The sequence below is a fragment of the Blennius ocellaris genome, assembly GCF_963422515.1.
Source record: "Blennius ocellaris genome assembly, chromosome: 7".
Taxonomy (NCBI): Eukaryota; Metazoa; Chordata; class Actinopteri; order Blenniiformes; family Blenniidae; genus Blennius; species Blennius ocellaris.
Genome location: NC_137656.1, coordinates 24053771 through 24076344, shown reverse-complemented (window position 1 = coordinate 24076344; position 22574 = coordinate 24053771). Strand labels below are relative to the sequence as shown.

The following is a 22574-nucleotide window of genomic DNA, read 5'->3' as shown; positions in this document are numbered from 1 at the left end:
AAGTGTGACTTCTTTCTTTTCTGACGTGTGGAATTTTTTTTTGAAATGTGTTGGTCCTTTCACAAATGTGTGTGAAATAGTTGAAACACTCAGCAAAGGCAGGTTGATTAAATGGTTCTTTCTTGGTAAGCTTTTGTGCTGGAAGCGATGTTATTAGCTTTTTCATAAAAGGATAGGAAACAACTACAATATAAACAACTGGCACTCATAAGACATTTTACTTAATCTCGGAAGCTATTTGAGTTTGTAACTTAAAACACACCATGTTGTGATATATAATTAAAAAGATATTATTTCTCTTAAGATTAGATGTCATGATGCTGCGGAATCTAAACAGAACAACTCTTTCTCTGCTCAACCATTCCCATGAAAATAAACACTGTTATTTTTGTCCAGTAGCACCACGGGCATTTTATTGTGATGCGAAGAAACTATAATGTGCTTCACCAGCCTAGTTAGCTAATAGGATTCTGACCTTCTGGAAATGGTTGACCAAATATTGATCTGCAATTTGCTTTTAGTGTGAGGCTAACTGCAATTACACATATACACATTTTCAATTATCCATGAGTGCTCCATAAGTATCCATAAGCATTTAACACAAAGAAATACATTCACCCGCACACTTTATTGATTTTTTTAAATAGGAAGTCTGGATTAAGAAACCGATGAAAGGCAGCATTATACAGAGCTTAATGTTTCTAGAAGTGATGGGTGAGATCTGCACAGTCTAAAGATTTACGTTAAATTGGTATCGCACTTAAACCCACACAACAGCACCAACCATGAAAGCTGCTGTGGGAAAAACAGCCCTTGTCATGGGCAGTAGCAACGCAGGTAAAGTCTCTCCTAAAGTACTAATGGATTTTTATTTAGGCCAGTGTCGCTGTGGATTGTCAGCTGCGAAGATGAGGGGTCAGCTAGTCAATGGAGGTACTTAAACCCGGGTCAGCACCAGTAAACAGTTTTACCACTGATCCAGGCAGAGCCACAAAGGATTTGGAGGTGAGCGCACCAGAGGACAGATGGCTCCAATTACTTTATTAACATGTATTTAAACACATTTGCATACACCCTAGAGAAACATGTAAAGTCACTGGGAAACGTTTGGCTATAATTTCTGTGAATGCTGCTCACTTGACCGTTGGCTAAAAGGCTTAAACACACAAACTGCCCACAGGAGCACAAGTTGATTCGTCTTACTCAGGGGGGCTTTATTTGACTTGTGGTGATCCTCACAAGTGGGAACAAGCTTGCATGGTGGTTAGCCCTCTGGAGTTACAGTGAAAATGTATTGCATGAGGGTTTTTGTTTTTAGTCTCATATAGCCAAAAAACGTTGAATAATTGGCGACTCTAAAACGGCCTATGTGTGAATGTTGTGTTTGCCTTGTGGACTGGGAAGCTTTCCAGAGTGTCACCTGACCATGTTGAAATATAGAGAAGGCACAAAGAGTTAGCAGGCTCGTTGCTCAATAATGAAAAATTACTTAAGAACTGACTTTTGTCTGCTGTATTTGCTTAAGAATCTATAATGATTTGTTTCTAGATGTACTGAACCATTGGATCCATCACAAGATTGAATTTCCAACGAGTAAATTGTCACCAAATTCCTCCAAATCACAGATGAATTGACCCTGCCAACAAGCATTTGTGCATCCCGATGAATTGTGTTCCTCTCTGCCATGAAGCTCCGTATTTGTAAACTATTTAAAAGACATCAGTGAGTCTCACTGCTTCCCCGGGTGCCATGTTCCTTAATCACAATGAACGTGAGCACGGCGCACAGTTTATTTTTGTGTGAATCCTACATGCACCACCTGAGCTGCCAGAAATAACACACCACGTTTATGTTGTTGTGCGCCACACGTGTATTTCAGAGTTAAAAATAGTCCCAAAAGGTGGACGTTTCACACTTGTTTGAGGAATATTTGCTGAAAGATGAAGTCCCTCAAAGGATTCGTTGACAGTGAAAATAAAGTCTTATGTTCACAATCTTACACAGTGAGTTTTTTTTTTTTTTTTTTTTTAAGCTTTACTGTGGTGGGCCATCAATTGCAAGTGAGCAAGTTGTGCTCTCTCTGTGCCAGCGACTTCGACATCGAGGCCGAACCGAACGCAGCGAGGGAAACAAAGATCAAGTCCTGGTCCGTGCGGCTCGCCATCGAATCCCCACAGATCAGCAGAGGCTCCCTCGCCTTTGCGTCTTGCCAGTTCAGCACAATTTTCACTGGGTTTTTAAGACAATCAATCAAAACAGCCTCCGCTGTTCATCCAGCTGCCAATCAAAGCCTGAACCTGATACCCACCTTGGGAGAGGGTTGACCCTGCTCCCCCTGCAGATTGAACACCGACTCTGCAGCTCGCCAAGTGGGGGTAAAAATAATATCAAATCCTGTATCGTCACTGCTCATTGATTTTTTTCCCCACTGACTTATGACTGTAGTCACTTCCTTTAGCTTCTCAGTGTATAATTTACAATCCCAAGAAACTGATTCCCAAAAGTACACTTTAAAAACAACGCAGGCAGACCTTCTTAGTGAAGAAATTAATCAGATATGTGGCTGAAGTCGAGCCGTGTCCTTGCAGCAGACTTTGATTGATGTGCAAAATGGATCAATTGAAGTTGCTTCTGAGACAATGTTGTACCTTTTTATGAGCTGTTGGCAAGCTGTAGGATGACAAAAATATATTGCATTAATCCTACCAAACAATGTTGCACATTTTAACGGCTGTAGAACGTTTGTTGGTGCTTTTTTTTTTCTTTTTCTTTGAAAGGTAAAAATACACTCAAAGTGCAATGAACTATGTTTTGCACTGAGGAAATACAGCAGTATAAATTATCATCAGTTCATCGTTTGTAACTTGCTATTAGAGTCAAAAGTATGATGATTGGCAAGTTTCCCCAATATCAGAATCCATAAACATAAACCTGGTCATTTCAGCTTTCAGACCTCTGATCCGCTCGTACTTGAGAAAATATTTCTGTGCCAGGACTTCTCTTAAAGACCATGCGGGGGGGATTGTTGTGAGGTCAGAGAGAAGTTAATGTGTAAGAACATCTGCTACGCGTTGTGGCAATTGTCATTAAGAGACTGTGGGTGGTGAAGGCGGCGGCACTTCATACGGTCGGAAGGACGTCACCATATGCTACGGCAATGTGATGTAACTCGCTGAGCTGCTCTGCTAATGTGCGTATAGAATTGTAGATACGTAGAGAGGCGATCAAAGACTGATTTTATTTTGGTGAGACTTTTGAAATTAAAGTATTTTCACGTCTTTCTGAGGAACGACGGTTTCAGAGCAGTGTGCCATGATTTTCTTACCTTGAATATGCCAGTTGATGGTCACAGTTTCTTCCAGTCTGCTATCAAACAATAGCTTCCCATGTGATTGATGCATTTAATGGTGACATTTATTTACTGCCTGGATTTATATATCACTCCCTATACTATACTCTCACGATGTCAGGATGTTTTTATGTGTCATAGACAACTCTCTGTGGTATTCGTGATCCACAGGCATATCAGTCAATTTATCACATGTTACTAACCTTCAGTGGAAATAAACGCTAAAATATACTAGCAACTCAGTATCTGTATAGTTTGAAGATGTCAGGAAAGAGTAAACACCACTGACATTTATTGCATTTTGAGTGAAGATATATATGTTATAAAGAGATAAAGTCCAATAGTGTTAATACTATTTGTGCAACATTCTACTAGAAAACCAGTCTGCGTATTTCGACGCAATTGTTCTGCAGACGCCGTCATTTTTATTTACGCGCAAAATTCTGCCACACGCGTGATGACGAGGACCATAAAAGGAGCACACATTACTCAAAGTCTCTACGTTGGCATCCAGTGAGCTTCAGAATTGATTTTAAGATCCTTTTACTGGTTTAATTGTCTTAGTCCTACCAATGTGTCTGAGTTGTTTTCGTCGCAGGAACACACTGCAGCCCTCAGATCTTTGGTTAGTGGCTATTTCATTATGCCGACATTCTGAACGGAAACCCGCAGTGAGAGTAATTTTATAACTAATTTCCTATCTATGGCTCGTTTTCGGCTTGGATTGAAATTGAAGCTTAGGTTTCTGGCTTATAATATGATTTCATATTTGTATTAATTTTGGAGAAAAAAATCAAGTTGTGATTTGATTCCAGTCTTTCCTACGTGAGAAGAATGAAACCCCAGGAATGACCCACAGCTGTACGGAAGGTCACATAAAGTCTGCAATTATGTATTTTTTGTTTGTTTGTCACAAAGTATAAAATTACATCAACTAATAAAACGCATGCAAGTTCATAAAATGAGGCCATGAATTGATGAGCGCACTGAGGGTCTCTCTAACAACACTGAAACCTGAAGGGAATCTGCAGTGTCTCCAATACTTTAAAATAAATTAACAAACCAAGTTGGCACTGGAAGCATCTCGTATTGGTACATAGCTAAGAGTGGGTGCACTGCTGACAAAAATGTATAAGCAGGAGCCAAAAACCGAGGGAAATATTCAGTGTCCATCTTGTGCAGTAACGGCAGATAATTCAACACTCTGTCTATCCAACACAAGGCATCAGTATTAGATCTGTTTGAAAGACTGGAGTAGCAAATGAAAACTTCTAATGGATGGAAAATTAATTCCAGCCAACACTTGCAACGATCCATGCATTTATTCCAGGATCATCACCACTCTCCTTCAAGCACAAGCAAAATATCTTAAACTAACGTCAGCACTCAGTTCTGTCTTTTCACAGCATTAAAGCAATTATTTTCAAGCAACAATAATCTATTTATGAGCATACTTCTATGTTTGGATTTGAAAGGGTTTAACTAAGCATCCCTTGAGGTTTACAAGCTGTTGTCGAATCACAGCATTGAAACTGGAGTCAATATCATTCTCCTGTAGTTTCCATATTTGTGACATTTTTCATTACTGCCTAGCAATTACTTCTGGGTACGACGCCATCGAGAGCAATAGGAATAATGGCTACAAATATGAAAGAAGTTACAAAATTGTATTAAACTAGAATAATCCTTTAATCCTGAAGCCTGCAGCCTGATTCGGCTGCACCCTCTTCCAAAGCAATAGGTGGGAGTTTAATTTCCACTCAGACAGTAGGCATCCTCCTGAATTCCCATTACGTTTATCTGTGTTTAAGAGGCTCAGCGAAGAAATTCCAGTGCAAAGCCACATTTGATTGAAACACTGACTCTCCTTCTCTGTTGTTCCTGTCTAGGTGTGGCAGTGTGGAGGGAGCATGGAAGTGCTGCCATGTGCCAGAGTGGCCCACATCGAGCGCACCAAGAAGCCCTACAACAACGACATAGATTACTACGCTAAGCGCAATGCCCTGCGAGCCGCTGAGGTGTGGATGGATGAGTACAAATCCCACGTCTACATGGCCTGGAACATTCCCATGAATGTAAGTTTTTTTTCCTCCAACGAAGATCCCCCCCCCTTCATTTCCAATGCTCCCGTTACCTCCGTCTCCTCCCAGCTCACTTGCTCATTCAGACAAGCAGCCTAGGCCTCCGGAGGCACGAGTCAATGGAAATTCAAAATTCAGATTTCATCCCACTTGACCTTCACACTGGCAGCAGAGCAAAGGCAGAGCCAGAAAGCAGCGGAGTCTCTCTCCAAACGCATGAGATGTGCACCGATACAAGGAGACGAGCCTCATGTCTAATCACTCAGTTTTCTTACACACCAGTATAACTTAATTGCTTTTAAGGGTCTTTGGAGATGGGCTGCAAAATAATAAACAGCTACTTTCAATAATAAAGAGTTTTATATTGAATCCTAATTGCCTCTTCAGCCGTGGAAAATTGGATGATTGTCATTGAAGGACGTCAGCGAAGCCCTCAAAACGCAGCCCAAAGCAACACGCTAATGTTATTAACAAAATAATGGTGGTAAGTGGCAGACCCACACAGATCTGATTGGCTGCCGATGCCAGGGCGTCATCTCGAAATGGGGCCCGAAAATTATTACAAGAGTAGGAAGTGGCAACTAGGGAAAGGTGGAATGTGTGTGTGTGTGTGTGTGTGTGTGTGTGTGTGTGTGTGTGTGTGTGTGTGTGTGTGTGTGTGTGTGTGTGTGCGTGTGCGCGTGCGCGTGTGCGTGTGTAGGTGGAGTAGTTGAGCGGGGACAACTTTGACAAACTAGCCAATCAGGCTCCATCCTTTCCAGTGTGTAATTACAAACGCAGTGGCATGGCATGTTATTACCCCAGCTGTCCTGTGGTGCAGAGTTATTTTGTGTACAGTGCAAAGACCTAACACTGGGATTATTCCATCTAACGCTCCCTCCTCCTTTCTCAACTCCCTCATACATCCAATCACAGATTCTTGTTATTGTCTGAGGTACCTGCTGAGAGCACAATTACTTTGGTGGGGTACTGCTTTATGATTCTCCACAGAAGCCAACTCCCCCCCAAGTCCAAATACCCCACAACATCTCTCTGAAATTGAATGCATTTGTTAGTGTCGCTTTATAGAAGCAAAAAAAAAAGTGCAGAGTTCCAGGTAGAATTCATTAGTAACAGATGTTTGAAAACAAGTTCAGCGGCTGACCAAAGGCTAAAACAAAGAGACTGGAAACCTTGTTGGGTCATAAACCATTTTCTTGTTTGCAAATGAGTGTGTGCGTATGTCTTTGCATTAATTTCAATGGAAGGACCATTGTCCTTGCTAAGAATATACAGAATGTGTTATTATTTGCATATTTATGTACACCTAAGCAGTGCACTGTATATGTACATACTGATATGGGTTTCTTGTGTGCATGCATTTGAATCAGGCCTCAAAGCCGGGCTGCATAGCCATCAAGTATGCTCCCAATCAATCCCGGACGCCACCTCTATAATGCAGACACGGCCGTGAGGGCTCATAATTAAACATGTGATTAGGATTTGCTCTGCACAGATCACGTCTAATGAAAGAACAATGAAGGTCCCAATAGACAGGTGCATCTATCCATCTTCTAACTAAATGCTCATCGTGTGCTCTCAGCACTTCAACAATCTTGTATCTACCGTTTCTCCAGCAGGTAGAACTCCTGTAAGTAAAGTGGCTACCGGCTAAGAGGTTTTTTTTGGTTTTTTTGGTCTTTATTTTGCACTGTGTGTTGACAGAACCCCGGAGTTGATTTCGGGGATGTCTCGGAGCGCTTGGCCTTGAGGAAACGGCTCCAGTGTCGGAGTTTCCGTTGGTACCTGGAACATGTCTACCCAGAGATGCGGATCTACAACAACACAATCACATATGGGGAGGTGAGAAAAACACTTGCTGAAAGGATAATTGAAAATAACGACCATGTTAATTTCACTGTATCAATTCCATTACTGATGATGTGATGGGGAAAAAATTGCTGTGGTTTCGAAAGGATGCAAACACTGAGGCAGTAAATTTGATTCCTCAGATGATAAATGCAGAAAATGAGGTGTGGTGAACATATTAATTTGAGAGTTAGGCGATTTGAGGGCAGTCTGTCTATTTGAGCAATATTTCCCTTAGAAACGCATTAGTAGTTGGTAATATATTTTTTTTTAGTTTTGCACAAACTCAAGCAAGCGTGGATCATACGCGAGTGGCTATGAGCAGAGAAACGGATAGAAATCGTCAGTGATGGGTTCATACCCTCTACATCAAACACAATTATTCTGAGAGGTAAATAAATACAATTTCTCAGCTGCCAGTTCTTGGGAAAACATACGCCGTTGCTATAGTGACGCAGCAGCACCACCACACAGGATTCGAAGCAGTTTCGTCACGACAAGTTTTAATTAAGCACTTATTAGTTTTCCATTCCAAGTTGATTGTTGTGGGCTCGGCTTCACACTTGGCACAGTGGGAGAAGGCAGGATTATGACTGAAGAATCCAACTCACTCGAGTCAGACAAGAGTTCGAGGTTTGTTTGAACATTATTATATCAATTTCGACAATTGCAAATGGAGGAAAGTCGAAAATGTTCTGCATGTCAGTAAACATCAGGAGTGATCCTGCAGATTTATTTCCTCCGCTGCCTGTTTTGGATCCAGCACGTGGCTTAAGTGGATTCCTCAAACCGGCATCCACTTTCGTGGCACCATTTCAGATGTGTTGACAAGCTGGGGAAACTGTTACCATGCATTGCCACAAAGCCGCCACAGCAGCGGCGAGCTTCATCTGTCACCCGGCATCAGCCCCGCTGCTCGGCCAAGCTGACCAGACCAGCCGAGTGGAACTCTCCCTGACAACAGCACATGATAGATATTTCCTGGAAATGAAGCCGTATGCATTCAAATCACACAGAACCAAAGCTCACGCTCAGTGCACACCATCATCTGGAGGCTGGGTGGACAGGAAGGGGAAAAGGAAAAAAAAAAGAAAAAAACCTGCGACCAGGCAGGGAGATGATTATGAGAACTTATAATGCCAAAGCCATTAGTCTCAGATGATGGCTCTGTGAAGCCTGCTGTAGTGAACAAGTCATAATACAGCAGCAGACATATGGCAGTGTAACATCCCATCAGGACTGGAATCATAGATCTTCCTGAAAGAACTGAGAAAATCCATATTAAGCTATTGGCAATTGATTTAAAAAACAAAATCCTCTTTCCAGAACACACTTGACTTATTTCAGCTGAGTATGAATCTCCATGTCCAGGATTAACAAAGACAGGAAATGCTCTCCTAAGAGATAAACCATGAATGATACCCTCACAGCTGGATGATATTCTGAAATGCTCGCTCCATCTGCTGGGCCTTCAACACTTTAGGAAAAAAGCCTAAGCCCCAATGTGTGTTGATGACCAGGATGGGCGGAGGGACAGTGGGTATTGGAGAGGTAGTTGTTAGGCAGGAAAAGAAGAGAATGAACCCAAGGAGGACATGGAGAAGGTTGTAGGAGGCAAGAGCGCTTGTTAGATGGAGGCTGATGAGTCACCTTTAGCAGCCAAAATACAACGAGAATGTGCAGCAGAAATAAACTGTAAACTCAGCAAAAATGCTTCTGACGTCCAGCAGTTGAGCATTAGCTTTTATTTTAAAGCCATGTATCAGTCCACTTGACAAATGCCAGCTGTCCAGTGGTCAATTCTGTGAATGGCAGGCAGTGAATTCATCACAACTTCCCCGCCAAAGGTCTGCCTGCTGAGTGTTGGAGGAAAGACTGGACCTAAACAGTGAAGTACTGGGAGGGGAAAATAAAGAACTGAGTTGAAGGACTTTTGGGTTTTTCTAATGTTTCAGTTCTGAGACTGCACTTTTTTTTTTTTTGTCTTCAGGTGAGAAACAGCAAGGCCAGCGGCTACTGTCTGGACCAGGGCTCCGAGGACGACGACAAAGCCATCCTCTACCCCTGTCACGGCATGTCCTCTCAGGTCAGGACAGACTAATAAACCATTTGTGGCTCCATGTTGTGTCCATCAGGCAGCCCAGGATGCATTTTGTCAACCCTGTATTGTGCAAGCAACCAAATGGTCACTGGAGCATCTTCTTTACTGTTTATTTGAAAAGAATGCTACAACATAGATTGAAAGAAAATAATGGTGCTCTTTATATTTCTCTGGGAATAGACAAAGGGGATATGGAGTCTTTGCTACTCTGCTGCTGGTACATCTGCTGGATGCATTCTTCTTAAAAGTATGAAGAAAATGTGCTTTAATAGAAAGAAAACTTCTGCAAGTAACCGTAATATTGACACCCATATTTAGTGCACTTCATTTGTGAAAAACTTTATTTTCCCAAAGGGGCAATTTGTTGTACAGCTGGCAGTAAAACATATATAAAAGGAAAACTATAAAAAACACACATCTATTTTACAATTCTTGAGAAACACTGAAAACAGAGGATGAGTGCAGTCAATCAGTATTGTCTGAGGTTTTTTTTTTTTTTTTTTGAAGGTTCTTTTATAAATCCTTGAGTTTGTTGAGTGGGTTATGTGTGATTTAGCAGCAGCTTTTCACTCTCTGGTGTGTTTGAGAGTGACCTATTCCTACACACAAAAGAAGAAGTAAGAAAAAATTAAATATAACTGTAATAAAGCATTCTCATGAATTTCAATAAATGTTAAAATTCCTCAGTTTGCTCAGAGAACAATGCACTGTTTTTTTTTACAAAATGCCTCAACACGGTACTCAAGGGCAGTTTGTTGTTGATGGTGATGACAAGGTATTTATAATTGTATCCCACCTCTACATCCTTGTTGTTTAATATTAGTGAGAGAGCGGAAGGCTTATTTCTTATATCTATATACATATCTTTTATTTTTGGCACATGTATATGGACTCTAAAACAGGGCCATGATGAATATCCTCTCTCGGTTTAAAAGCAACACTATATCTGTGTCGCTGGCAAATTTAATAATATGATGATCTACAAAATGACTTTGTGTGGGCATATAAAATATATAAAACAGCAGAGAGGACACGGCTTTGAAGGGGACTGGTAGATGAGTAAAGGACATTTTATAAAAATCTTTTCACACACTTGCTGCAACCTGTTAGTTAAATATTAAATCAGCCAGCAAACTAAGTCAGAGTCAATGTTAAAAGTGCTCACTACAATACAACCTCTGCAAAAATATGGAGCTGAATAGTTAAAAGTCAATAAAAGGTAGCTGTACAAAAGACTTTGTTTCTTATAGTTGAGTGTGTGGTTGAAGTTGAGAACGGTGCGAACTGTGAGCAAACTGGAAGGGAACTAGTTTCTCCTGCACTCCCAACAAAAGCTTCTTTTTTTAAACGACTTCACGGCGAGTGAGGCGAGTACAGGTCTGAAGTCATCAAGGGATGTTGATGTTGGAGCTTTGTTCTTTTGCACCAGAGCAGTGATCAAGTCTTTCCAAAGATGTGTTGCAGTGTGGAGGTGAAGAAACATGTTAAAAAAACAAGATATCTGCCAGTAGTCCAGCCTGTGAAACCATCAGGACTGTACATCGTTTCTCTGATCAGCCTTTGTCGCCATTCATTTGGAGGCTATGCTGCCTTGGAGCTACTTTGATGAAAACAGACAGTTTCTCACAAGTGTTTTTGACGCTAAAATCATCATTTAAAATAAAGGTTAAGGTCTGGTGAACTATTAAAAGTAATAGGACTTTTCCTGTTTTGTTATTTGGAGATATGGATGGATTTTTGGGGACCAGATTTTCACAGAAAGTGATTTATCCGTGAGTTTCCCAAAGTTTATTTAAAAGCTCAATTGTTCAAACATTTGTGATTTGGTCTCGACGTAGCTGTGGAGATATCCTTCAACTTCTCGGCAGTCAAGTTTTCAATTTGCACTTATTTTAGAGATTTACAACATGTATTCTGTGTAAAGAAATATGCCATCCTAAGCTGATGGAAATTATTTAAGCGATGGTGGAGCTTTGTTTAAGTAAATTAAGATAAAAGTCATGGTATTTGTTTCGTCAAATTTGAACCCGACATTTTGATTTGATACTGAGTTTGGATTTTTCCCAAAATGTGCATCTTATATTTGTTCGGTCACACAAGACGATTATTTAACTTCAGGTTTCAACCTGCAGCAGGCAACAGACTGTATCCTCCTTTTTGTTTGTGGACTCGGGTTTTGCTTTCACTGTCACTGAAAAGATATAGATATCTTCCCATTTCTGTTTCAAAGGGTTCTATCCTAAGCTGATCAATATTTAGAGCAGTGCTGTTTGAAATCCAATCTCCCGATGCATTTAGTTGACACGCTTTTCTTGCTTCAACACACCTGATTTCAACAAGAGCTGTCATGAAGCTCTGCGGAAGCCTGATAACACCTCAGACATTTAAATCAGGAAAACATGAAAACATGCAGTGCAGGGTTTCAAAACACTGATTTGCTGTGACCACTCTTTGCTTTCATGCGAGCACTGTGTCTCTCAGGTATTCCTGCACGCAGCTTTGCAAGGTACTTGCCGTGTTTCTCTTCCAAGAATCTGGGAAAACTTGCCGCAGTTCCCTTGTGCGTCGAGGCCGTTTCATTTCCCCGCTCCCAGATGGACTCCATGATGTTTGAGATCACATCTCTGTGGGAGCTTTGCCATCTGTCACAGGGGTTCTTGTTCTTTTTGTTGCTGAACATAGTTCTCCGTGAGTCTGCCGTATTATCCACGCTGCAAAGTGAAGTGAAGAGTCCAACAGATGCCCGCTTCCTGCAAGTTGGGTGATACGTGTATAAAGATCCGAAGAGACTAATGCTTTCATATGACATGAAGATGAAAGGACTGGTGAATTGGATTGGAGCTTTTTTTGTCTGACTTTATTTGATTAAATCTTCAGGATGTTATATTTGGACTCTATGAAATGAGATAAACATACACTATAAGCATTGGAGCTCAAAACCATATGAACATGCTCATCAACATTTGCCTCACGGGAGGAAAATCCCCAGTTTGAGTCCAGGTTGCATGTTCTCCCTGAGCTCGTGTGGCTTTTTGCCCACCGCCTAATTAGAGAAGCGGGCGGACGCTCGCTGGTTCGAACCTTTTCCATGTCAACATGTTACCACTGTAAGCATGACCTTTGACCTCCATCAGCTCCCCGGCATCAGCCCACTGCTCTTTGGATGTGTAGGTACTGTTAACTAAGAATAGGAAGGTCAAATGCAGAGCAGCACTTTCCTCACGGATTAACGATGTATTAGTCTTTAAAAGAAACAAGACAAAGCAGCTGGATTTAACATTAAGGGAGTAGTTAGTAATTATCTAAACATATTTGCATGTAGAATTACATAATTGAAGAGTGGTTAGATTAAACACTCCAACCATATTTCAAAAAGCTGTGTGTTGGTAAAGACTAATTTATTGTCTGTAATATTTGCATGTATACTTGATTTTAAAGACTAAATGACTTAATCGCTCTGTAATGTATATTGAAGTTGTGTGATGTGCATTCAGATTGAATATATTTACTGCATGTTCTATGTTGCTGTACATGAAGTATATAATTAAAATTATAATGCCTTTATATTCTTATTTTAATATATTTGCTTGTTTTCAGAACAACTAATCACACTTTGATTAAAAAAAAACAGTCATAATTGTTTTGCAGAAAATAAATATAAATGAAGATGAATACTAACAGATTAGTCAAATAATTAACATGAATCCCTTGTAATATTTCAGCACTGAACCCCAGTGCAACCACAATTGATATTAAATTGGTGAAATTGCTATTCATTGAAGGTCATTAATGAAAGGAACCAAAGCTCTCCTGTTCAGATTAAATTTCCCCCACATAAACCATGATATTAAGAGAATAACCACAGATTGATAATCAATAGAACGTCATAGATTGTTTTCCTCCCACACCTTCCTCATTTATTTTCATGCCACTGGTTTAATTATAGTAACAACTTAAAAAAAACAACAACAAAAAACTATTTCCAAAGAGCTGAAAACAAAAAGATCATATCAAACTCAATTAAATGGTTCAGACTTTCATTGCAGCTTCCAGTGGCATGGACAGATAGTATTGTATAAACAAGAAAATATAACGTGGAGCCAAAATTCAACAGTATATTTTCCAGACTGGGGCTCACCGACTCGTTTTGCTTTATTCCTTTAAAGGTAAGAGAGGACAGAATACAAGGCTCAGGGGTGTTGTTATAAAACTGAACTAAAACACACTGTGTCACATATATCATGTTGAAGCTGGTTACCATGTGAAGGAAATTCAGGAAATCTGCGGCAGTCCCGGGTGACCGCGCATGTAATTAGAAGCATATAAAGAAAGATGCAGCAAAAAGAAAACCCACAAACACGTGTGCAACCTTTACTTGAATAGAATCCAGAACAAAAGCCTCCGTGGGTGGGAGGCTGCTGTCCTGATTTTGTGCTTATTTTTCTTTGGCACAGCGAATAAAAGGCCAACTCCAGACAAAGCATACCAAGAGTATTAATGCCTTTATTTTTTTTCCCCGCCTCATATTAGCAACCTGCTTAGTTTGCTTGCCAGTGACATGTTTATAATCTGTCATTTGAAGGAGTAATACACGGAGCTCACCGGCCTCCTCTCCAGAGAGATCCGTGAGGTCCGGTGATGTAAAGCTCCTCTGACTCTTTTAATCCTGATGCCTGGGGGAAATAAACAAATGGAGATGAATTTTGTGTTGTTGTATCATCAAATTATAGTCGTGACCGACATTACAGAAAGTGCATCCAATTCAATTTTACAGGACATTGTGATTTAGGTTTATATATAAGAACCAATGCTTTTTTTGTTAATAAAAGAAATCTATAATAGAGTGGTTTCTAAACTCTCTCTCTCTCTCTCTCTCTGTCTCTCTGTCTCTCTGTCTCTCTCTCTCTCTCTCTCTCTCTCTGTCTCTCTGTCTCTCTCTCTCTCTCTCTCTGTCTCTCTCTCTGTCTCTCTGTCTCTGTCTCTCTGTCTCTCTCTCTCTCTGTCTCTCTCTCTCTCTCTCTCTCTCTCTCTCTCTCTCTCTCTCTCTCTCTCTCTCTCTCTGCTCTCTCTCTCTCTCTCTCTCTCTCTCTCTCTCTCTCTCTCTCTCTCTCTCTCAGTCATGCAGTTTTCATCTGAATGGCCTATAAATTCATTCACTCATTCATTCAGGAAACAATCCTATCTTGTTTTTGGCCCCACTATCAAACCTAAATGACAAGCCACAACTCAAATACAGAAAAATACTCAACTGTTCAAATTCTTTGAATTAGAATTTTGTGAAATTTGAATCTGTGATACTCTAATAGAATATTACTGATAAATGACAGACTGACCTGTAAAATAAGGATGTAGAAAGGGAAACGTTCCCATTTTTGCTCAATTTGTTGTATTTTAAATAATAAATAAGTAAATCCATCTAAGCTCTTCACTTTAGTAATTTTAGCCTTTTTTTTTTTAGACTAAAGCATGTCTTCATTTACAGATATGAAATCCAATGAGATGTTTTCAAAATGTAGTTCTAGATGCCGTTTCAGTTTTGATGGATTTATCTAATGACTTCACTGCACAAAACACACGGATGTTTTGATCCTCCATTGTTCTGAAAATAATGAAATACATAGTACACTGAAGGTAGAAAGAAACCTGACGAGACGCAGGAAACAACAGTCAAGGAGACACATGGCAGCGGAGTGTTAGGACTCACAGGAGAGGAGGGAGAATGACAACACAGGCATGAGTGTCGCTGTAATGTGTAAGCAACATTGAGAGAATCACAAACAAAAACATAACCAGACAGGTCACCAGTCCACATAGACTGAGGAACCAGTAAACATACACAACTATGAACAATTAACTAAAATTTTTTTCCTTGGTGGGAGGAATACCCAGAGGACATAGTAACCTGACGAGAGAGGAGATGCAGGCTACATTTACAAAAACATCTTCATTTACACCTGATCGTTTACAAAAAAAAAAGTATAATAATTTACACGCCAAACCTGTAGGGGGCAGTATAATTAGAAGCATGAAGCCATGATAGGCAATCAGAATCCTGGGGAAAGAAGACACAACGTCATGCATGAAGTGGTGTATTTCCTGTTCAGCGATAATGGCGAAAGGCCTGATTATTAAGCACCAATTTCATCGTATCAATTTTCATCACAGCAGTCAAACTGTAAACACGGGTCGCACACAAATGACGCCGATGACACTTTGATCACATATTGCAACGTTATTTTCCGTCTACCCTTCTTTGGAAGCAAACAGACGAGGAGTTTTTGCCAAATCTCCACTGTGGCATTAGTGCTAGAGACTGCACTGACTTGAAACACAGAATGATGCAAGTTTTAAAGGAAGTGGTCTTTGGGTCTATTTACATTTCAAGACATTTTCAAATGAAAACAGACAACCTTCCTTGCATTTTGGGTGTCCATTTACAAGACAACAGTGCTCAGAGGCACTAAAAATACAGCGTTTTGAGAACACTCTGTGTTCACGTAACCAAGTTCTGCTTGTGAATCACGGCTGTAGTGAAGAGTTCTTGTGCACATGCGTGAGTCGATGGACAATAACAGCAATGTTCGCCTCCAGAGTGTCATGAATCCCAGTCCATACTCTCCTGGGACTTGATCGTTTTAGAGTTGACAGTCACTGTATTAATAACCCAAACCCAACATGCAAAAATGATTTTTCACTTGAGGCATTGTTGCGTAAATGGGGTTGAGGCTCACCCGGAATAGCAATTAAATTTTTGTGTACTCGACAATGCAAGATTTAGACATAGTCTTGTAAAAACAATCTTTTTCAGACACAAAAATGCAAAAATTATGCTTTTTCACTTGAAATGTGTAAACATTATATCGCCGGATAACTTGCCTGATGCATATAACTTCTGCAACCATCGCCTTTTGCAGGTAATTTGATCAAAGTAAACCAGATGGACCGGCAACGATACTCTTCTGAGCGGCACCTCTCTGATAGGAGACTATTTATCAACCTCGATTTCCTGCTGCTCTCAGATGGCTGCGATGGTTTTACTAAAATTATATTTCCCTGAGATGATCAAATCCAAGACAACTATAAAGGCTCTTTTTATCCATTTTCTATGGCACTTTATTGAATTTAAGGTTGCAGTTTGCTCCCAGCTGACGATGGGTAAAGCCCCGGTCGCCACCCGCTGCACTTGCGTGCTATGTACTTGCACAAACGTGGGCAAAATTGGGGGATCCGTACGTGGCGAGTTCCGCCTCCATACGGATTTGGAGCACGCAGACACGCCGTAGCACTTTTCATGCATGAGGAACTTTCGCTGAGTTCACGCTACAGATTCACCCCAGTATGGGTTGACGCGCGTTCCTTCTACAGCCAATGAGCACACAATGCACTGACTCCGTGCTTCGCACATGATCAGTGAGTGGTCTGTGCGTACTCGGCACTTCCCCAGTTCTACTGTCCAATAAGCACGCAGAACTCACGTGGACCATATGGAGTAAGCACTTGCTCTGCAATTACAACGCACTGCACACTGATTTCTGCATGGACGAAATCACCGTTTCCTGCATCGGCGTCCTTCTTGCCTCTCCAGGATCTTTTTTTTCCCCCTCTCCCATATCAAGGCAAGTAATACCATGTCATACTCATGCGCTGCCACTTGAAGCTGCTCTTCCAGCATGAGAACCCTGAGTCTCTTCTGTGGAATTATCGCCAGCTGGGCCATCGGGCAGAAAAACTTGCATTCATCGCACTTGCACGCACTTGCATCATGCAAGTGAGCAAGGACACCGTACGTTAGCTGCACGTGTGAGTACGGCCTCCGTAGCATAACGTGGCAATCGCACGGATATCGTACGTTGGTGAGCATGTTGTAAGCACATACAACTCACTTACCACGTGTGCAACATGTGATGCAGCAACCGCTCACGGCCAGACATGGCGTGCGGGACATGTACTTACGCCTTGCATTGACGTACTCCCTCCCTGCTCTTGCCACTTCCTCCCCATGTTTTCAGAAAAACGTGCAGATACAACAGTATTATCCTTGTTGGGTTTCTTCACATAAAGAGTTGGGCCTGTGTGTGATGCGTACGGTGGTGGCAGGTGCCCGCTGCACTGCAATGACTTTATTTGGTGACAGAAGCTCTCATGTTCCCACGCTGTACTGTAGTGACGTGCAGAGCCAAGGCCCCAAGTCAAGCCCCTCTCGGAAACGCTTTCTATGATCTGAGGCATAACTTCCTGGTGGAGCAAGGCACAGGACGCTCAGCAAAATGCAAAGATTGCAACCTAACACAATGTACAAGTACTCCATCTCGTATTCATTTTATTGCAGCGGCACTTGTCGTTAATTGGGAATCTCGTGATTAGATTGACCTTCAAAAAGTGGCAGCGAAACTTTGAGAACAGCAAGAAGGCAATGGAGCGAGAAATGTGGCCGCACGAGGCACAGGTTAATTGACTTGGAAGAGTCATTTCCTTGCCCTAATTATTTGTTATGGTCTCATTTTAAATGTATTAGTGTATTAGAGGCTGCCAGGCTGAGCGGTAAACAGGCATTAGTGTGGATTATGTGGGGTTTGTCTTGTGCCCAGCCATAGTTTACACCTTGGTTAAATCTGCTTAGAGCATTATCACCCTGAAATTCTCACAACAATGACAAAATACCATGCATAATTCTTGATAAAATTGCCTGCAGTAATGACCTTTACGCTGTTGGCTTGTGAAAAATTGCAGCGTTCTGTGTCTCACATTTGAAATATATAAATAACTGTCATTCCTTAACCCATCAATTACATCAAGATGAATTATGAGCGACCCGACCAGCTCTGCTGGACCTTACGTCACATAAAAATACTGCGTCTTTGTTATTCTTATTTCTTCTAAAAGACTGTTTCATAATGGCAGGATTTGTGTTCTTTCTTTACAAACGCCCACACAGACCACACGGCGTGGGTTGGGTTTCTCCATCCATTGTCCACAAAAAAATAAAATCCTGAGATCAGTTGTTAGTTGATGAGATTTTGTTCTGCAAGTGACTGAGTGCATGAATTAAAATCTCTAATGGTGTGGCCACAATATCAATCAATCATCCAATTAACCAAACCTAATTACAGCGCCTTTCATGCAGGTTCGAACATTTCAAACAGCTTCACAGGTGATTAGCATGGAGATAACAGGACAAAACAAAGGAGACCAAGTAAATACAAGACAAGAAAATATTGGAAGGCAGAATAAGAGTGATTCTCAATATTAAGTCAAATAGTGGATCAAGAAAATGGAGAGAACTTACACTTATACCTGCGTATGTGCCAGTTTTCCTCTTGGCACAAAAACTAATATATATATATATATAGTATCTTAATGTTGTCACACTGATTCAGTTCTTACTCTGTGCTTATTTATAAAGCTGTGTGTGTGAGATGCAGGATAGTCAAAGCTGCTTTAATACAAAAGACCTTCCATATCTTGGCCATCTCATTTTTTCAGTGAGGAAATTTCCCATAAATAATAGATGTTATCTCCACTATATCCTGACGTAATAGATACATCTCTCCAGTCTTTCATGTGCAGGATTAAACAGTCAGGGATCAAGTTTTAGTTGGAGGGGAAATATAGTGGCGTTAATGAGCTCCACCCTGTGGGCTTCGTGCTCTGGAGTGTTCTACGGTGCATCTTTGAATCTGGGAAGCTTTAAATAAAATGTCTGGAAACATAAGATATTTTTTTTTCTCCACTTAATTACATTTGACTTTAGGTTGTAGTTTGCGAAAGAAATGCAAAATATCTGTGACAACATATTGTCAAAGTTGCATTTGAAAAGCGGTGGAGGCCAGCTGCTGACGTAGCCCCTGACTGAAGCAGCTAAAACTACAGACGGCGCAGATGTGAGAACCCCCGAGGAAATTGTTGCAGCGACGATTTCTAACAAATAGCAGATGGTCCGAGACTGCCGCTATCAGCGAAATAACCCCCGAGAGCAGATCACGTGGCGTAAAGGAGAGTCTAAAGTGGTGTGCAAATGTCGAAGGTTCACAATATAAAACACGTGTCAACATGAATTCAAAGAAACATTGTGTACAAACAACAAACTGACAGAGTGGGCATCAAACCAACAGTAAAACAAAAAGTATGATAGTGTAGATTGTACGTGTTTTACAGGAAGCGGCAGAAAGAGAAACAGCCTGGAAACAAAAAAATATTTTGATACTTTGGATATCCAAATACGTTAAGTTGAAAAATGAAGAAGCCACTGTTTCTGTGAAACAAAACAACTCAGGCCAAAACAATCAATTACCGTGCAAATGGGATTAAAGTGATCTACAAAATTCACTAGAGTATGCTAATGAGATACATTAAATCTGTAGGACCTATTCATTGTTAAATATCTTTTTTCATTCATAAAAATAATACATATACCCATAAAGGAAGACAGGTTGCTAATGTGGGCTGTGAAGAAACTATGAAGCTATGAAGAAACAGCATTAATCTAAACAGTATAGTTTTGTTTAGATTCAAAATAATTACATTGGACAAGGTTAGCACAACATTTTGATTCCTTATGTGAAAAGTATGTCAACATGTAATATCAAGATTAAATTGTGTCAATGTGTATAATAAAAATATTATATTATGTTTTATAGTAAATAATATGGGAGGAAAATGAACTAGAGTGCGCCCCCCAGTGGTGTAGTGGGCTGCACTCTTGCCTCATAGTGATGATATCCTGGGCTGAGCTTGGGAATGTTTTAGTTCTTCCTGTGCGTACGTTTTTAAGGATCCTAGTTTCTTCCCACAATGAAAAATCAAAAGACTGTGTGTGCGTGCGTGTGCGTGCGTGTGCATGCATGCGTGTGCGTGACTGTAGCTGGAAATAGTGGGAATATAAGCGAGACAATAATAAAAGCCCAGAAATCCGCCTGTGTGGTACTTAGTCAACCAATCAGGCAGGAAACTTCCAACCCTTTTTCCTCAAACCTTTGAAGTGTCTGCAGTCTGTGTTGAAGCAGAAAAGCCGAACAGCATCGCTCCAGTTCCACATTCAATCACATTTCCTCACTGAAGCACATCTCAAATCTGCTGTTTGTCACCGACGTCCTCTAAAACGCAGGGTGTGTGTTTTTCATAGCTGTTGAGTGCCTGCGCCAGCGCCGGAGCCCCGCGGCATAACGCGTCGTTTACCATTGTGTTGCAGCTCGCCCGCTACTCCACGGAGGGGCTCCTTCAGCTGGGACCCCTGGGGTCGACCACCTTCCTGCCTGACACAAAATGCCTGGTTGACGATGGCAGAGGACGCACTCCCAGTCTGAAGAAATGTGACGTGGTGTCCAGGACCTCCCAGAGGCTTTGGGACTTCACGCAGGTACCAAGAGAGGAGCTTTGAATTTTCACTACTGCCTATTGATTAAACAGAAACTTAGACAAGTCATGAAACTGACCGCCAGAAGAGCTTGATTACAGACTCAAGTGTGCGGTCGCGATGTTAATCAGTCGTTTAATCAACCAAACCTAATTAGAGCGCCTTTCATTCAGGTAAGAACAATTCAAGGCTTTTCACAGATTAACAATTAGATATGAGACTGAAAAATATTGAAGGTCAGACTGAGACTGGATTAAAAGTATGTTCAAAAAGATAAACATTTATGAAGACAATTAGATTTGATAATAAACATACATAGAAAACATGAAACCGAGATTGGCAACATATTTGTTTTTAAATTTGTAAAAAAAAGAAAATCTGAAGCTAAATAGGATATAGATGTACTTTCATTTTCTAATAAAGCTTTAACTAAAGGCCAAGTTAAAAAGCCACCTATTACTGAACTTTTGTTTCAAGGTTTCAAAGATTTAAAAAGCACTATTTGAGAAAAATTTTGCTTTTTGGTTGAGTAATAATTAAATGTGTCTGGTAAAACCGCTGCTGTGTTGCCAGTGGTTAGCATTCTTGCCTCAGAGCAATATTTCCCCCTCAGGAATACTTTTGAACTACCCTCAGTAATTCATTTTTCATACTTGTGGATTTCATTGCAGTTTGATGAAATGTTCATTTTTGTTGTAGTTCATATTTTGATGGTCAAAGCAGAGCTGCACCGCCGTGTAGCTGTTTGCTCTGACCTCTCCTAATGTTTTCAATCCAAGTTGGTTTTCTGGGAGTGTCTTATGAGAAAATGGGAGTTATTCCCAGAGTAATTTCTTCCTCTTTTTTGTGTGGTCTCACTGCAGAACGGCCCAATCATCAGCAGGGACACGGGTCGATGCTTAGAGGTAGAAATGTCCAAAGACGCCAACTTTGGTCTCCGCCTGGTGGTGCAGAGATGCTCCGGTCAGAAGTGGATGATACGAAACTGGATCAAGCATCCGAGGCACTGAAGCCGGACGAAGGAGCTCTGAGGCACTTTGGGCTGTGCTTCGAATCGCAGTCGGATCTCAAACTGTGGACGGTTCAAAGAGGCGGCGCCGCTGGCGTGCGGGTATTTCACACTGCGGACTGCACAGCGCACCGAGCTCCCCTCGGGCCGCCGAGCTTTCCAACGCCGAGTCTTAAAAGCAGAAAACGATCCAGTCATGTGTTCACAGCGGACCTCACAGCGAACTGCCCCGTTTGAAGTGGCCCACAATCCTGATATTCAGCTTCATGTATAGAACAAGTAACCTGAGCGCAGCTTCCCACACCCCCGAAGCTGGTTCACCTTCACAGAAATGATTTTGTTTCTACTGTAAAGCTACCAGACCTTTGGAGAAGAGGCAGAGTGTGGGCGAGCTTGTGGGTTTTTTTGTTTTTTTTGGGGGGGGGTGGGGGGGGTTTCCTGAGTGCATCTGAGCAAATAAAAAGACGTAATTGCCACCAATTGCCACATTACAGTGATTATTTTAAGCTGTGGTTTGGAAAAAAATTGCATTGGACTTGATGTGCAGCCCAGGAAAGACGTGTGAGAGGCTTCGGGGGGGGGGGGGGGGGCATCGACGAGGCTGGGAAGCATTTCACCTGCGCTCACACAAACACACTGCAGTTCTTTGTTTGTTTGGACGGTATTGCTCACTGCCAACAGGAGCAATCATGTGCCTTTTTTTCTTTGTTTTATTTTTTATTTTTTCTCTTCATCTGACCAGGGAATGTCCCAATGTCCGAAAAGCATGTACAAAGTTATTTGAAAGGTAATAATATATAAAACAATGTATAAAACAGTCTAATGAGTAATAT

At 41.2% G+C, this 22574-nt stretch overlaps 1 protein-coding gene across 1 annotated transcript in view; it reads left to right on the top strand.

Moving 5' to 3' along the window:
• galnt9 (polypeptide N-acetylgalactosaminyltransferase 9) overlaps positions 1 to 22125 on the top strand; it is a 106020-nt gene extending 83895 nt beyond the window's left edge. Inside the window, exons 7-11 of the mRNA XM_080498914.1 lie at positions 5239 to 5424; positions 7135 to 7272; positions 9269 to 9364; positions 20568 to 20735; positions 21596 to 22125. Of these exons, the coding sequence (XP_080355040.1) occupies positions 5239 to 5424; positions 7135 to 7272; positions 9269 to 9364; positions 20568 to 20735; positions 21596 to 21742 (735 nt within the window). The 3' untranslated portion in view covers positions 21743 to 22125. The remainder of the gene's footprint in view (positions 1 to 5238; positions 5425 to 7134; positions 7273 to 9268; positions 9365 to 20567; positions 20736 to 21595) is intronic.
• The last annotated feature ends 449 nt before the right edge of the window (positions 22126 to 22574 follow it).